This window comes from Apteryx mantelli, chromosome 1 (genome assembly GCF_036417845.1).
Source record: "Apteryx mantelli isolate bAptMan1 chromosome 1, bAptMan1.hap1, whole genome shotgun sequence".
NCBI classification, from domain to species: Eukaryota; Metazoa; Chordata; class Aves; order Apterygiformes; family Apterygidae; genus Apteryx; species Apteryx mantelli.
Window position 1 is genome coordinate 75,616,948 of NC_089978.1, and position 17,115 is coordinate 75,634,062.

Below are 17,115 nucleotides of genomic sequence, written 5' to 3' on the forward strand. Positions count from 1 at the left end.
AGGGAAAGGAGGGTCTTAAATTGAAAATATTTGAATTGCATTTTGCAAATGAAGTAGCGAGAACTATGCCCTACTGTATAAAGTTACATAAAAGAACTTTTAAAGTCAGGTTACGGAAGTCTGAATCTGCAAAATTCTCAGATGCGTTATTTTACTGTCTGTGCTTCCATTGCCTGTTTCCAAAACAGGGATCATCCTCAGTTCACAGCAGCACTGTGAAGACCAGTGTATTTGTCAAACACTCTGCAAGGAGCTATACCATTGAAATAAGCTTCCCCAAAAGTAAATTGACTTATTAGCACCTTAGCTAGCAGGCCAAAGTCAAAACACTACACATTAAAAGATCTGGATCACACAGAAAATTGTGAAGATAAAAACTAAATGTAGAACAGTACCTCAGTTAAGCACTGTCAATCTTTGCTCTCCATACAGGCTCTGCTGCTAATGCATGTACCTCAGACACCGAGTATATACAAAATGACACTTGCAATCTTGTTCAGTACGTCAAGACCATTAGCTTTTTTGGTTATTTTTCTAAGCAGAGTAACGCACCTAGAATTCAACAAAGATTACATGAAAAATTCACTTTGAAGATGAGTCAAATAGTGGTCCAGTTTAAGTAGCCACACAGATTCACAAACTTGATTGGAGTTAAATTCATTATATTGGGTTGTTTCTTACAAATACCAGTCTTTCGCAATAATTGAACTCCAACTGATATGATCCTTGCACACTTTGAAGTTGGCATTCCCCAAAACTAACTGCAAAGTTACAGGAAGGAAGCAACTTTGGTCATATTCACCTTAGGAACCTCATACTCAAATCACTGGCTTGCCACTTCTACCAGCTGAATTAATAAGAAAAAAAAAAAAAAATCAATCAGCTGTGTCCTCCTGAACTAAATAATCATGTAAACAAACAAGCAGCAGCCATTTCCACAACTAGCTCCTGGTGCTGACTATCCTAGATTTGACCCTAGTAGACTGTTGTTTTTCCAACCAAATCTTTAGAGCAGTTTGTTCAACAGCATCTTAACCACAGTAGACTTCAACAAATAACATTAAACAAGATTCATCCCAAAGTCATTTGCCTCACTAATCTCCTCATCAGTGTATTAAAAGACTACAGCAGCCCACAATTTTATTTTCAAATAAGTCTGTATTACTAATGTGATACTGCGACACCTATCAAATGTAGAGTAATGCAACACAACATTTGGGGGTATATGGACCATTGTCAACCTTTAAAATCAAGTTGTCCACTATCAGCCTGAGAACAACTTCAATGTACAGAATGTTTAGCAAAGATTGGCCCATTTTTCCTCCCACTAATCCTAACCAGCCACAATAAATCTCCACTGAGTGATATTCAGTCAAGCAAATATAATCGCTAAATAAGTGATACATTAAGATCCCTACTGTAACTGAACTATTAAAAGCTGGTATTTTGTTTATCATTTTAAGTCATCAGCACGCACCGTATTTACTCAGTAAAACTACAGATATCTATCTATAAACAGCCACTACCATAAACTAAAACATACAATACCTACAGAAATTAAACACACAAAGGCTATAGGAAAAGACTTAAATTACACAAATAAATTACCAAGCTGACAGGTAACTTCTGAGTTGCTATTTTCTGTGTCTTTTAAATATGAACCAACACAAAAAATGAGACACGCTCTTATTGTGTTATTTATAATGTAAAAAGGAGATCTTTAAGATTATTTTACCTCTGCCCCCTTCTAAAAAACATATTTAAGAAAATTTTAATCTTTGAAATCCCAAATTGAGATATTCTTCCCAGAAGACTTAACTTCATAATATTAATTGATCAATTCATAAATTTCTGAATATGTGAGGAATGACTAAAAGCAAATAAAAATAATTCAAGCTACTTAAAAGTCACTGAACTAAAATGATGTCAGAAAAGGTGAACGAAACACTTGAGCTCCACTAAGGATTCAACTTCTCTAGTCCATCTTTATTGAATCTCCCAGTACATAACCAAAAAATACATAAAAGGAGAAACCAGCTAATATTTTAAAAAGTTTGAAAAATGTTTTTGAAGACCTTTCAATACTATCTAACCATTAAAAGTGCATCATGTAAAAAAAGTTCCCAAACACATCTTTCTCCTGCTTCCATTAGTATCTCTTTTTTCAAAAAATGTATACCAAATGCAACCCTTTAAGATCATAAAGAATTGCCTGAGGTTGATATAAAAGCACCATATGAAAACTATCAAAGTACAACTTTTGGATTGTATTGGTGAAATTTACTGTACAGCAGCACAGATCTACTAAATTTGGGGAAAGAAACAGACCTACTGAACATGTAAGGGTGATTTTGCTGTTGTTCTTTTGTAAGTATTCTGCTCAGTAAATTGATTAGATGAAACCATGTACCCAAACATTTTCTGATCACTCAATTAAAATAAAAAACCAAACAACCTTAATCCCTACATCTTTAGATCTCTTAAACAGTAACATTAAATCAGGTGCTGAACTTTGTGCAGGTAGAACTTCTTACATGATGTCCTCAGAATTTACAAATGTGCACAGAGCTCCCTTTGCAAATTTAGATGCAGAGGACATATCTAGTGTTGAACGACACAAATGAAAGCACCATGAAATACTGAGAAGATATCTTAAGATTTATTACAGCCATGCAAGCTAGAGATCAAGAGAAAAATCAGTCATAAACTAATTCAAGAAAAAGATGACAGTAAAACAAAACATGAAATTTGAAAAAAAAAATCTAATTTTAGAACCAGTGGTTCCAAAACTAACATCACTATAAGGCAACCTATGAAAAAGTAGAATGTATGAACTTTCCAATGAAGAGCTCTCAAGAAAGGTATTTGAGTTTGGGAGACATTCTGAAGGCTAACAATGGCACGTCAGTACAAAAAGTTTGTGAAATACCAAATTAGTTTTCAATTGCATATTCTTCATGACAAAATTCTTTTCTATGACTGGAAGCAGTCCATGAGATAATGGTGAACAACTGAAATAATCATAAACAACTGCTGCTACATAAAGAAACTATTATATATACAATTTTTGAGAACAGAAGGAATCTTACTAATTCCTTTTGCCTAGCCCCTTTTTTCCCAGAACTCGCTGTACTACCACAGATTGGACTATCTTCTCTAATAGCTCCAGACCCTGAAGGTGACTCCTAACTCTTCTCTTCTATATAAAAATGGGTCTTAAAGCAAAGAGCAACAAGCTTCTCTTTATGGCTGCTTTGGAGGCCTCAACAGTTCATTTGCAACAGAAATAACTGAAAGGAGAACCCGGATCATGCCACACGTTTAATCTTCAGCTACAGTTTAAAAACTGTTAAATTAGTGGAGGAGGGTATATTAACCATTGATACTGGAAATATTTACCTTCCTAATTTTCAGAGAATTCTAATATCTAACTGAATATAAAACTGACCAGCAACTAGTCCTCAGTCTCATACTGGGAGTTTGAAGACAAAACCACCCATAAGTTACCTAATTTACTTTCTTGCTATAGTAATTCCTGCTTCTTCTATCAGTATTGCACCCTGCCTGGTTTTAAGTATCCCAAGGATGGACACATCACCATTTCCCTCAGGGAACTGTAGCCCCCAAAAAATTTTATTATTTTATTGCATGAATCCAGTGAGCAGCACAAGTCAGCTGAGGACACTGTTATATTTGGCACCTCTGGCTCCTGCCCGGAAGGTGACAGAACTGTAAGCAATGGAAGAGTCTATAGCCGAGTAGACTCAGCAGAATCTTAGAAAATAACACTGATTAACCAGAAAGAGGAATGCTGACTAAACTGGAGTTTCTGGAGATTCTCTATGTGTGATTGACTCTAACTTTGCCTCAGTCCAAGAGGCTTCCCACCCATTGTACTCACTATGCTCACAGAAGACATGCACAGTGCAAACGTACATGTTAAATTGTACCCAACTCTACCAACCCTGACTGACCACAATCTGTCACTCAGTCTCTGACAGGCAATAGAATGATCCTGTCTCCAAGCTGCACACATTCTTCAGAACTGCGACGTGTTCTCTCTTCCATGCACATTTCTATCAGTTTCTTTGAACTACAACCAAAGTAGTCTTTGTAGTAACAAGCCCTTCTGAACTGAATGTGATATTCCACAACCAATCTGCCTGATTTTGCTAGAACTGCTTCACCACACTACATAATGCTCACATGCAGAAAATGAGCAGTAACTGTGCTCATTACTGCTACCAGATCACATTGAAAATGAGTTTGCCTTTGCTTTTTTCTTTTTTTTAACCATTTACTGCTTTCCAGATCCCCTAGTCCTTATATGATGTAACCCACAGTTTTCTGAAAAAAATTTTTTGATTCGTATACAGAGACTTTAGCTTTCACAAGCTACTAGTATTTCTTTTCTTCACTAGTATTTTTCAGTTTATCCAACTGCAACATTAGTTGTGACTACACTTTTCAACTTCACCTTCAGGTTCTTAATTAAGATGCTAGATATGAAAGTATCTATCTTTTTTTTTTCCTAATAGTTTTTGGACCATGTCAGAGGAAATGAAAATATTTTGCCAAAAATCTGTACTGTGTTAGTTATTTTCTCTTTAACATACACTCTGAAAAGCTTTAAAGGGATACATATTAAATTAGTATTTAGCAGAATTTAGATTTGGTCAAACAGCTTATAAATACTATCTTGCCAGCACACCTGATCAGTACTTTTGTAGTTATTTAGTCATTTTTAAAAACAAATAATTGATTTGCCAGCATTCTCTATCATGCTCCCTATTTGTTCAAGTAATCCAGTAAGTTCTCAATCTGCAAACTTCTATGAGTATTTAACTTTTAAAACAGGCCCTTTCAAACTGTAGTTTTTATAAAGAGGAAAAAAGAGCTGAAGTGATCAACAAAAGGAAAAGAAATGTGCCTTCCTGCGGCAGGTGTGTGTGTGGAGGGGGAGGCACAAGAGAGAAGACTTATCTTGTCATGCCCTGGCTCCACACCTTCCCCTCCTGCAGAGTTGTCTGCTTCATCAGTCACTAGAGCTAGCACTAGACCCAGCAGCATGGAGTAAGCGTGGCAGGTACACTGAGCCTGTGTTCCCAGGCTGGAGCACACGGAAGCCACTTGGTCACGTAAATGCCATCTGAAGCCCAGACTTAGCATCACAGCAACACAACCGTTACCACAGACTAGTCATTTCAGCCTTGTTGGGAAAAAGGGAAGGAAGGGGTGGGGCATTCACCAACTCCTGACTGTGCCATCTCCTTCACCACTGTATCTTACAGTCGGTTACTCCACTTGATAGGTGACATGGCAAAACCATGAGCCATTAATCATGTCAGTGTTTCCATGTCAGAATGTTTAAACTTACAGTGGTGCAGGTCTCTGCGGACTCAGTGCCTAGAAATTTAGTGACATCTTCTCTATTATGAATAATTCCACCATTTCACTATGGAATGAACTTGGACTTTGGACAATTACCAGAATCATTCTTATTTTCCCTTCTGAAAATCAAAAATTGTTACACCAATTAGCATCTCTATTTTCTAGCAGTAAATCAAACTTAGTATGGCCTACTGTCAGACTTGGGAAAGCAAAACGTATTTAAAACTTCACAAGATTCATTAACATGGTCTTCGACGTTACATAAGGGTAGGCATGTAACGGTCTGCAAAAAAAGGAAGTAGTTCATCCTTCTTCCCTGAGACAGGATTAAATATATGTAGAGGTTTTTAAGAACAGGTTAGAAAATCCTTCAAATAAGATTTCAGACCTTTTCTAGCTAGCTTGTACCAGTGTCCAATTAGACTTAAAATTTTACCTAAAATCTAGATTGCCATTTTTCTAAATTCAGTTGATTACTTCTTTTACTCTCAGAAGACACTGAAAACAATTTTTGCTCCTATTTGTAGCATCTTTTTTCTCATGTTTCTCATTCCTCCCTTAACTATTCTCCTTTCTAGAAGCGGCTAGAACTTTCTATGTAACATGTCATTCTTTCTTAAATGTCTTTTTCTCATTATGCTCTCCTAGACTTTCTAGGGTATTCATCAGTATTCACAGGTGCTAGTACTTCCTCACTGGGTTGACCTCTCTCACAAAAGACAACGTTAAACAAATGTACTTTAATATCTCAATTACTTTGAACTGCTTCAATTTCTTCTCCTATTCTAACACTCCTCCTCCATTTTCTTCCCGCTAAGACGGCCTTTCATTCCCTGAACTATCTGCTATCTGTAACATACTTGGCTATGCTTATCTTTGCCAGGCAAGCTTTGAGTGACTATGTATTTCTGGTTGCTTCTCTGTATGTTAAGATGTTTTTCAATTGCTTCTAAACTACTCAAATTCTCTGCAGGATTAATTTGTTAAACCAATCACTGTTGCACTGAAATTCTCGCTACCTGAAACCTACAATGGTTCATATCACATTTTAACCTGTTGTTTAAGAATCTGAAGTTGTATCACTTTTCCTTAGCTTGTTAGTTGTGTTTTTTTTTAAGTGAAGATATATTCTAATAGGACTATGGAGTAGTATCTTGTCTTACTGTCAATAAAGAAATGTGAAAGCCCAATTACATTAGCCATTAATAAAGAATTCTGTTTTAAATGCAGGATCTATTTAAACGTTTTTTCTAATTCTTAAAAAAATACTGAAATGGGTAAGGAGCAAACATATCACTTCTTGGCCTTTTGGCTCAGGTCAAGCGTACTGTAGATGGTTCAAAAGGTAGGCCACAGAATCAAAGCCACTAACCTTGAAGTCAATGATAATGAAAGTCTATGATGAAAGTCCCCAAAGCCTGTTTTTACTGACACCAATTAGCATCTTTTGGTAGACAGAGGAGAAACAATGAATACACACGGAGATTGAACCAACTTCTCTCCCCTGAATACATGATGCCTCCTTGAGCAGAATGCTAGCATTGACACTCCTGTTTTGCCAGTTGTCAACTGGTAACAACAAAGGAGCAGTCAACGACAACCCCAAAATCTCAGCAGTATTTTATGTATGTGGAGTTTTCTAAATTCAATTCAAAAACAAGTATTTTTAGTGTCCAGTGTGAATACACATAACGCCACCAACGCAAGTGCTTTTATGGGGACACTGATCTCTTCATTAATCACTCTGAAAAATGGCTGCAGATATAAAGATGGTTTTATGTTGTTTCATCTTAAGAAAAACATAGATTAGGCTTGGTGTACAGCACAGAAAAAGTATGTTCCATATATCCACTACTGCCAGCTATTGTAAAGCATAACTTGTTTTGCTTCTGCTAGTAAAAACAAAAGCAAAAATATATTAGCTATACTTCCACATATAATGTACTACAAATATACTTACATCTTTTGCCATGTTACCAAAGACTAGAAATCAATCCTCTTAAAATCTTGATGGCTGCAGGACACAGAGACAATGATGCTATTTTCTAGAAAGTAAGTAAAGACAACATTGGCTATAAGAAATGAAAGGAGGAAAAGTTTTTACGACAGAAATTACAGAATACCGCCAAATACATTTTACTTTAAAAAAATTCCGTTTTTTTAAAGAAAAAGTTTTATGGCATCACCAATCAACCCCCTAGTGCCCCCCACCCCCACCCCAAACTCATGCGTGGGAATACCCCTTATCCTACAGCTGAGACGAGCTCTCGGCTCGCAGGAGGGCCCTTCCCCCAGCACACACCCGATCCCAGCAGGGCAGCCGGAGCCCACGCTGGGCCGGTCCCTGTCCAGCTGCGCCCTTTGCAACCCGGCGGCGAAGGGCGCGGGCAGAGGCGGCGGGGAGAAGAGATCACTCCCTCGGCCGCCTCTTCCTCCTCCCCACCCCCATTTCCAGCAGCAGGCACAAGTAGGCCTCAGGGGCCAGCTCCCCCCAGGGCCTTCCGCAACCCCCCTCTCCCCCTCGCGGGCGGCCGGGCCGCGACTGCACCAAGAGGCAGAGCCTGGCAGTTGCCACCGCGCCTCGGGCACCAGCGCGCCTCCCCCCCCCCCGCCCCCTCGGTGCCCCCCGGCCAGGGCCTCACCGCCCGGGCAAAGCCCTAAGCCCCGCGCCGCCTCCCCTCAGCAGCGAGGGGCCGCGCTAATCGCCTCCGAGGCGGCGGGGGCACGAGGAAGGGGGAGACGCGCCCGCGCGCGAGGCGGCATCGCCGGCAGCGGGGATGGGGGGAGGCGGGGGAAGGAGGGAGGGAAAGGGGGGTCCGTCCTCTCCTAATCCTCCTCGCCCCGCCGGCGGCGGCACCTCGCCTCGCCCCCCCCCAAGCCAGCCCACCCCCCCCCCTCCAGATCATCCCCATCCTCCTCCTGCAGGCCGGCCGGGGCCGCCCACACCTGAGCGGCCGAAGACAGAGAGAGCCGGCTCCATCCCCCGCCGCCGCCCCCAGACAGGGACCCGGAGCGCGGAGCAGCGGCAGCGGCGGCAGCACCCCCCGCCCGGCGGCGCGCTGCTGCCGAGGCGCCGAACTGCACATGTGCGGCGGCGCGCGCGGGCCTGGCGAGTCCGGCAGGAGGGGGCAGGGGAGGAGGGAGACCAACGGCCCCCAACGGTAGCTCGGGCGGGATGGGGGGAGGAGGGGGGCCGGCAGGGACCGCCCCCCTCCTGGCGCACGGCGGGGGCGGAGGGAGAGGGGAAGGGGGGCTCGCCTCGCGGGCTGTCACTTCCCACACCGCCCCTGCCCCGGCGGGTCACCGGCCCGGCGGGCTCCCGGCCGGCCGCCGCCTGCCCCCAGGTGCGAGCGGGCCCGCCCGGCCCCGGCCCCGGCCCCGCACACCTGCGCGGGCCGCGCTCCGCTGCCCCGGCCCCCGCCCGCCCCCCGCACTCCCCCCTCCCCGGGGGGACGGAGGGGGGGCAGGGCGGGCGCGAGCGCCGCGGCCCCTCCCCGGGTCCCGCGCGCGCGACCCTGCGATTCTTTCTTTCTTTCCTTTTTTTTTTTCTCCCTCCCGTTGGCAGGAAAAAAAAAAAATTGAAACTTACACTTTTGTGCGTCCCACCGGCGTGACGCTGCGCGCTGACGTCACGGGGGTGTAGCGTGCCTTGCACGGGCACACGCGGAGCGGCTCAAGCAACCGTCCGCCCCTCCATGGGCGGAGGGAGCATGCGCGGGATTTTCGCGCCTTCGGACTCCCCGCCCTGCGGCGCTCGGAGCGAGCGCGCGGGAAGCATCGGCGCGAGAGCGCTCTTCGGACCCGGCCGCCGCCGCCGCCGAGCACGTGGGCGGCGGCGCGCGGGCGCGAGCCGCCTCTCGGGCCGGGCCGGGCGGGGGCGGGAAGGCGCCGGGCTTATCGTTGCGGGAGGCAGCCGGCGCCGGGCCCCGGGCCGCGCCGGGCCTCCGCGCTCCCCCCGCCCCGCGGCCGCAGCGGCGAGCGGGAAGCCCTGGCCTTACCCGCCCCTGGCTCGCAGGATCTCCGGGGGTGCGGGTGCCATGACGCTATTAAATTGGAGCCAACGGCACGGTGCGGTTAGTTGCCACAACTTCCTGCCGGTGCTTCCTCATCGCTTCTTGTCCTGCTGCTACTTGAGCAACTTCACTTACACTGATCTATTCTAAGCTTGTAATTTCATAGTAATTGAAGTGACAAATTTCTGTTACACAACTGCTGCTGTGAAGCTTGAATTAGGCCAGATCTATGCTAAAGAAATCCAGCCTGCATGATTTCTGACACTTTAAGACCGCGAAGCTTCCTCATACCCACTATGCTAGCAGAAAGACTAGTGCATGTGCAGCTACAACAACAGAAATGACGTTTGTTAGCTAGGGTTGCGTGATGTAATTATACGAGAATTACATGTAATCCTTGGAAAAACCATTTTAGCATGCATAGTAGGGGCTATAAAGGCATAGCAATAATGGTAGAAACTGCAGCAAAGTCAAAGCCTTATACTTCAAAAGCCGTGTTGCTTATAGGTGCGGATATAGACGGTAGAGATGGGGGTAGCTGCTCAGCACCTTCTGCCTGCAATATCAAGTGTGCATGATACAAGGTTGTCATAACAAGATCAAGAGGGGAGCAGGAAAGAAAAGATTTCTTCTTTCTCAAAAAGAGTGCTGCTTCCTGATCATGCCTGTGAGAGAAGACTATTCATGAATAAAAGACATTACCAGAAGAGCCACTATACAAAAACAGAACAGAAAAATCTATCACAGACCCCAAAGAAGGTTCATCAGTTGACTAGATTCACATTGAGTTTACTTCTTTTATGCCTTTTTTTTTTTTTTTAACTTGGGGTTGTGTTTTCTAATAATGAGGAAACACTAGTTACTTTGATTCTTTTGATAAGTGTAGCAATATTCCAGGTTTTTCCTTTACAGTAACACCTTGCTACCTGTCACTTTTCCACTCACTCCTTTGGGGTTCCATGGCTGATAAATTAGCACCCTGCTCTGCTAACTAAAATGAGGTAATCCCCATTTTTCCATTCTTCATTCCTGACTGAGCTTGACGAGCAGTGAACATCTGAGAAAGATGACAATATTGGAAACGTAACTGTTCTGGAAGACGCAGACAGAACAACCCCAGTGAAAGGCTAACTCTGGCCATTCAGCCTCAGGTGAAGCAGCTGAGATCCTTCTGCATGGTGACCCATTCCAAGAACAGGTAGATAAAGCCATCAGCAGTATTGCAAGATTCAACTGCATTAAGAGAGCTACTATTAAAAAATCTCAGGCCAGTAAGCGGTCACCTCTCCAGCCACCAAAGCCAGCCTTGGGGGGGGGGGGGGGCGGACTTTGAAAAGCCAGCATCTCCTCCAGCTGGTGATGCTGCTCTCCATCTTATGTGCTATATATACTGTGTTGGTATATTTAAACTGTGTATATTTTAAGTCCCTGCATGCATCCCCCCTTTATTATGTTAATTCTTATGGGAAAAGTTGTTTCACTATCCCAGCTACCACAAAGCACTGCAATTTTCAGAAGTGCATCCTCAAAAGATAACAGGGTATGTCTGTCCCAGGATGAAGACATGACTACAAAAAAACCAAATACTTCTAAAAAGGTAGAATTCAATGACTACGCTAAGGTACAAAGCATTTTCTCTCATTTCAAGTTTTATCCGACAGACTAGCACCATCTTTAAAAAGTCTGAGTCTGCAGAGAAAAATTCTAGCTTCTCTAGTACAGAGGAAAATTGACAAGAATCCTCTTATGAAGAAAAATAAAGATGAGAAAATAATGTATTTGCAACTGTGGTTCGTATAGACTAAGATAACTATGCTAGCTTTCAGAACAAAGGAGCACTAGCAATCAAAGGACAGAATACAAACCTGGTCTACCACTACCTGCTTTTGCAAACAACATAGCTTCTCTGCAAACATAAGAATCAAGTCTTTCTTGACCCTAGGCAGTAAAGAAACAGTAACTGAAGACCGCCTTTTTTTCATTACTCAAGTTCTTCTATTTGCACTTGTCACATAATCTTGCTGTGTTGCTTATGCCTCCCAGTAAGCCTCTTGTCTTTGCCCTGAATTTCCTGCAAGACAACTGAACAAGCATATAGTACAGAGGTACAGCACTTGTTTTTCCCTTTAATGCTTTAGGTGGTCGCCATTCCTTATGCAGCTTGTGGGGGTGAGGGAGGAGAATGTTATCCTCAGTTTGCCAGCATTTATTTTACCACATTAATAACTCCCTAAGCATATCTACTCCCAGGTGTTTTTTTTCTTTAGTACTGTGTTGTTTACAACTAAATTGAAATATTTATATCAGTGGAAAAGTCTTCAGTGTTTCTCTAATCTTTGAGCACTCCTTTTTTGGCCTTTTCTCAGGTATTTTGGAGCTTTAGGACTTGCTTTGTGTTTGTAGCAGTGGAAAGCTACCCCTACTGATGACTCTTTTCTGTGGCCTGCCTCCCCATTTTAAATGAGCTTCAAAAGGAGAACAGATCACACCTTCAAGCCATGTCATTGTGGCATAATGTGTAAAAGACAGAGAAACAAAGAAAACTATGGGTTTCAAGAGGTTATCTAGCCAATGGTCAGCAACCTATGACACTGATGCCAGTGACAGCACATGGATGCATTTTGACATGCATGCTTCACTGCTGGAAGCTATGCCATCTTAAGACAGGTACCTGTGAGAGCTACTGTCTTAAACAGACACCTAATACCAACTGATCAACTTGTCAGCATCTGGGCTCATTATTAGAGGTAGTATCTCCTAATTCCCAAATTTGTTTTACCTTAAGAAATAAAAGTACAACTGTGCACTGTAACCTTGGAAGTTTGCCATTCTCTGAGCTAGATTTTGTCCTCCAAGGCAGGATCAGTTCTCCCTAAGCTCCCTCTGGTCACACGATCGTCCAGTTTGTTCTTAATCTCCAGCAACCAAGACTCCATAGTTTCTTTCAGTGACTCACTGCTGTTAAGTTCTTCCCACCTGGCACCAGCTAACTACTCCGTAGAGGCAGTAGGAGAACCAAGGAAGCATGCTTCCCAAGCTACTAAGTGAAGCTGGTAGCTTTCCTGCTCCGCCTTTTGTTTCCTTTTGGGCAAGGTGGGCCACACATTTCCCCAGCTGCAGGACATCTTGCTGCTCTTCTTTCACATTCCACTATTGTTTCCTCCCTCATTGTCAGAACAGTTTACTAGTGGATTTCTCGTAATTGCTGCTGTTTATAAGCTGTTGCTGTTTCCAGTGACAACATCTATGCTGTCAGCATGGCTTGCCTCATGTCACTCAGTGGTCCAGTTTCCTCCATATTCCACACTGCCCTGGTGCTGAAACACTACCCAGATTGCTTACAGAGCAGCACTACAAATTCTTTCTCTAGACAAAACCTAGGAGTGATTCTGTGGTTAGATTGTTCCTGGGTTCAGTCCAACAGGCTGTAAGACTTCTCATTCCCTCTATTAAGCCTCATTGTATAATACTATTCTTTTATGCTATACCTTCCCCCCCCCAAACACATGCACACACCTCTCTGCCCACAAAGCAGAGAGCATCCAACTGTTTAAAAAAAAGAAAAATAAAGGAACCATGAAACTGCTTTCTCATCATCTTTAGCAATTTTTATATATATATATTTATATATATATAAAAAATATATATATAAAGAATTCTTAAAGCTTTTAAAAAGCTATGGAAGTCCCATGGACTATGCCATTATGGCAGCATTTCTTGAGCTATCCTAGGCCCATGCAAGGGACAATTGCCAAAAACCTACCTCCCACCTCTCAGTAAGCATTTTCCTTCTGAGAAACAGAAGCATAGTCTGCTTTAGATGGGGCGAGTCATAAGTAGGGTGGTTGTGGATCAATATATTCCAGTCTGACCCTGGGAACAGGAAAGGGAATCAAAGTATAAGCACAGTCCATGCTACAAGCTTTTAAACTGTTTGGTTCCTTCTCCATAGGCAACAGTGACTAAAAGTAGCAATCAAGGGGGTAATACACAAGAACTCCAGTTCTCAGACAGAAAGCTACAGTCCCTGAAACAAACTGAGACACACAAAGCAAGCAAGCAGTTACACTCACCTCCCCCCAAAATAAATAAATAAATAAATCAGGTATGCTGAACAAGTTGCTACTCGTGTAAAGAACAGACCTTCCTTTCTACTCACTTAAGCTCACTTCACCACAGAAATAACCATTCATCACCAATGAAGACAAAGGTTCTGCCCTCCATCAGCTTTTCTGTATTCAAACAGTGCTGATCATTAGATGAAAGAATGAGATAGATATCAGCCAACAAGCTGAAACAAAAGTTTCCAGAAAAGACCACCTGTTCTTCAACAAACCAATATAAAATCATTAGATTTTCATTTCAGGGGCTCTAGGTCTCTGCTTTATTTTTATCTCCTTGACACCGGGGGGGTGTGGGGGGGTGGGGAGCAGCATTTTGGAGTACAACCATACCTATCTGAAAAGCTGCAACTGTATCTAAATGGACCAGCTGTGAAATATTCTTCCTGTTTTATCTACAGGCATGTCAGATCTTCAAGGAACAAGGTCTGTTGTTTCTATCCTAAGATTTTATCCTGAGAGTGTCCAATTTTGGCTCCATACATAACTCCATGTCATTACGTGCATTTCAGGAAGCATTTACAACAATCTAAATGCACTCCACCTTTCTAACAGACAGCTTCACACATCTAATTGTCAACAAGCTTGATATGTCTGATAAGGTTAGCAATTTGGACTTGGATTAGCTGCTGGATACTAGATATAACTCAAAGAAGCACAGAATATTGATACTCAGATAAGGTTCCTATTGCCCTTTCCCCAGTTCTTAGAAAAGCTAATCAAGTCATGACAGACAGAGCCAAAAATTATTCAGGAAACAAGTGACAGATATGAGGCAACCAACAGGATATCTATATCTTGCTCTCCATTTTAGACCTGGTACCAAAAAGACTATTCACCCAAATCCTTTACAAGATAATTAGGATTTTTTTCCCCCTCTTAGCGACATAAACCATCAATATTTTCTACTCTCCTAACAGGAGTTTTCCAGAGAAGTAAAACTAGCCACACCAATTTAATTTATTTAGCTAAAGGTCTAGTCATCACAGTTGTTAATACTTCATATAATAGTTTCAAGGGCTGACTAAAAGACATAATGGAAACCATACAAAGGTCTCTGTCATGGTCAGCTGTAAGAATATGTGAAGAATGGAACAACCCAGTGTGAGGTGACATCAATTAGACTGTTTTCTTCTGAAACGTAGGTGATAAAAATATGATTGTGGCAGCAAACAGTATGTGCAAGATGCATGTCTTTCAAAACCAAGATGAGGCATTAAGGAGAGAAGCTTGTATTTCCACAAGGGATGCCTGACTATGAGCTGTGTCAGTGGACAGAGTAAGACCTCTCTCCCTCATACAGTTAGGAAACAAAATTAAATTATTTTAATGAGGCAGCAGAAGCAAAAGGTTTGAGACAGTAGATTGTTAAACTGTACAATAAAGCTGTTGAACTGCTTCTTCAATTTGAATACTAAACATTGAAATAAACAAATAGAGCAGTTTTCAAATTCCTTTTCTGTTAAAGACTCATTTTTTAACCAAATTATTTTATTTATCTGTATTTGCCACTCTTCCCCAAAAACTTCTGAAACCAAGGAGAGGTGAAATTGTCATGCATGCCTACAAGTTTTCTGAAGAATCAGTGCCAGGAAAGAAAGGCCCCCAAATCCAGTGAAGAACAAGAACTCAACTATTATGCACGCTGCCTTGCAGGGGTCAACTGGCCTAACAGTATGTACAAGCTCTAGACTAGCCCAAATTTTATTTTGTCAAGCCCAGCAGATGTCAGATAAAACATAGGAGGATACTGAGCTACTTAGGTAGGGGAAGGAGCTTTGAAGCATACAAAATTCATAGGAAACAAGCCTTTGTTAGTTCCACTACTCGGAGGACAACTACTCTCATTTTAATTGGCAATTTAAACCTATAACATTCATTTTTCTAACAATTTTGTGCATACCAAAGTTATTTTATATTACAATATAATACTGACCTAAGCTGTTAGTAAATCTTTAATAGCATTGTTGTAAACAAAATTCAAAATTATTTATTTTTCTACTTGTTTGTCAGAGCAGGCTACAGTGAATAAGCTCTTTCTATGACATATAAAGAATGGGCTTTTTACAAGGCTTACGTAAATGCAAAGTATAAAGCTGTAGAGTTCCCAATGCCTATCTAATCAGCCTTTTTCAGTTTTGTACAAATTTACTTAAAATAATTTCAAATGTAGAATAATGTCAATTACATCCAACCTCCGGAGTCAAACAACTGATAAAATATTTTCACATCTGCTTGAAATTAGACTTCCCAGTTTTACCAATTTTATTTTCAGTTTAAACACAGAAAGAAAAATGTAAACAATTAGTATAACAGTAGTTAGCAACAAGAACGGGTAACAACTGTCAGTCTTCAAATATAATTTAAGTTATGCCCTTTCTCACCATCAACATGGTCAAATATGTAAATAAATACAAGCACTAACACAAATTAAAATTATCACTGTAAGAAAATATATGATATGTGGTAGATTGGAATAATATATCACATAATACTGGCTGTACCATTTGGAATATGTATTTACTGTTTAAAATAGTTTGATGCTAACAGAGTTAAACCTTTTCTTTGTGTAAAGGATTAGATTTTTACTCACCATTGGAAATGTGTTTTGTGACCAAATTTATAGCCGTGTATTGAACTCTTAAATGTGAAAATGACTCAAGTCATTTATAGTGTAAGAAGATACCATAGGCACCATAATATAATATATATATATGCATATATATATATTATATTTTTTTAAAAAACAAAATCTGGTGATGAACAAATAGTAACAAAACCAGACGAAAATTAAAAGGCACATCCAGGCAAGAAATACTCAATGCAATTTGCATGATACTATATTTAAAAAAATAATTTCTATTCTGCGTAATTGATTGGATCAGGAACAAGTATTCTGGCCCATTTGAATCTGCCAGGAAGAAAGTCAGTTTTGTAAGAGATGTTTAATTCAAATGTCAGATCATTATTTTCTAATGTTGATTTTTTTTTTTTTTTTTTTTTTAAGATCAGTATAAGGCTTTTAACTGAGTACATGTTAAGAGGACTACTCAAACCCTCTTGGTTCTCTGAGTGCATAGAAATACAATGAGCAATGAAGATATTCTTTGCAAAAACATGTATTCTTGTACACGTGCAAGTCTTATCAAGTACTTGAGCGTCTTTCAGGTCTTGGAACACATTTCATAATTGCAGCTCTCCACAGGGCTGGGGCAAGTAAAAGGCTTAGAGTAGTCACACTCAAAATAAGGAGATAGACCTGAAAATTGGAAATGAAAGAAAGCCATTACTTCTCTCCCCATGCTAGGGATGAGCTAGGAAACAGTTAGGAGTTGATGGAAATACTGTCCAGAAAAGCCTGATCTCAAGAGACTTCATCTGTCCTCCTGACCAGCTATGCATATTGTTACAAAAGCAAACAAGTGCACACACAAATCATGCAATTATACGTTTACCTGTTTTGAACATGCAATTGCAAGAACAACTTTATTAGCTTATACAAAAACAATTATTTACACGCATAGTTAAGAGGTCAGTTTTAAAAGCTCAAGGTGCACTAAAAGGCCAAAGGCCAAGAACCACTTCATTTT

General features: G+C 41.5%; 2 protein-coding genes across 10 annotated transcripts in view; both read right to left on the reverse strand.

Moving 5' to 3' along the window:
- TFDP1 (transcription factor Dp-1) overlaps window positions 1-9,078 on the reverse strand; it is a 47,125-nt gene extending 38,047 nt beyond the window's left edge. Inside the window, exons 1-2 of one of the 5 annotated variants that reach the window (XM_067295539.1) lie at window positions 8,981-9,078; window positions 7,352-7,436 (exon numbers count right to left, since the gene is read on the reverse strand). In XM_067295539.1, the coding sequence (XP_067151640.1) occupies window positions 7,352-7,363 (12 nt within the window). In that variant the 5' untranslated portion in view covers window positions 7,364-7,436; window positions 8,981-9,078. Of the gene's footprint in view, window positions 1-7,351; window positions 7,437-7,693; window positions 7,792-8,033; window positions 8,055-8,337; window positions 8,476-8,980 lie in introns of those variants that run through there. The other 4 variants (XM_067295549.1, XM_067295535.1, XM_067295546.1 and 1 more) reach the window with 4 other exon arrangements.
- Window positions 9,079-15,760: 6,682 nt separating this feature from the next.
- The window catches only part of TMCO3 (transmembrane and coiled-coil domains 3), a 34,791-nt gene continuing 33,436 nt past the window's right edge, over window positions 15,761-17,115 (reverse strand). For all 5 annotated transcript variants that reach the window (XM_067295568.1, XM_013954253.2, XM_067295554.1 and 2 more), the window contains one exon: window positions 15,761-16,784. In XM_067295568.1, coding sequence (XP_067151669.1) covers window positions 16,671-16,784 — 114 coding nt within the window. In that variant the 3' untranslated portion in view covers window positions 15,761-16,670. The remainder of the gene's footprint in view (window positions 16,785-17,115) is intronic.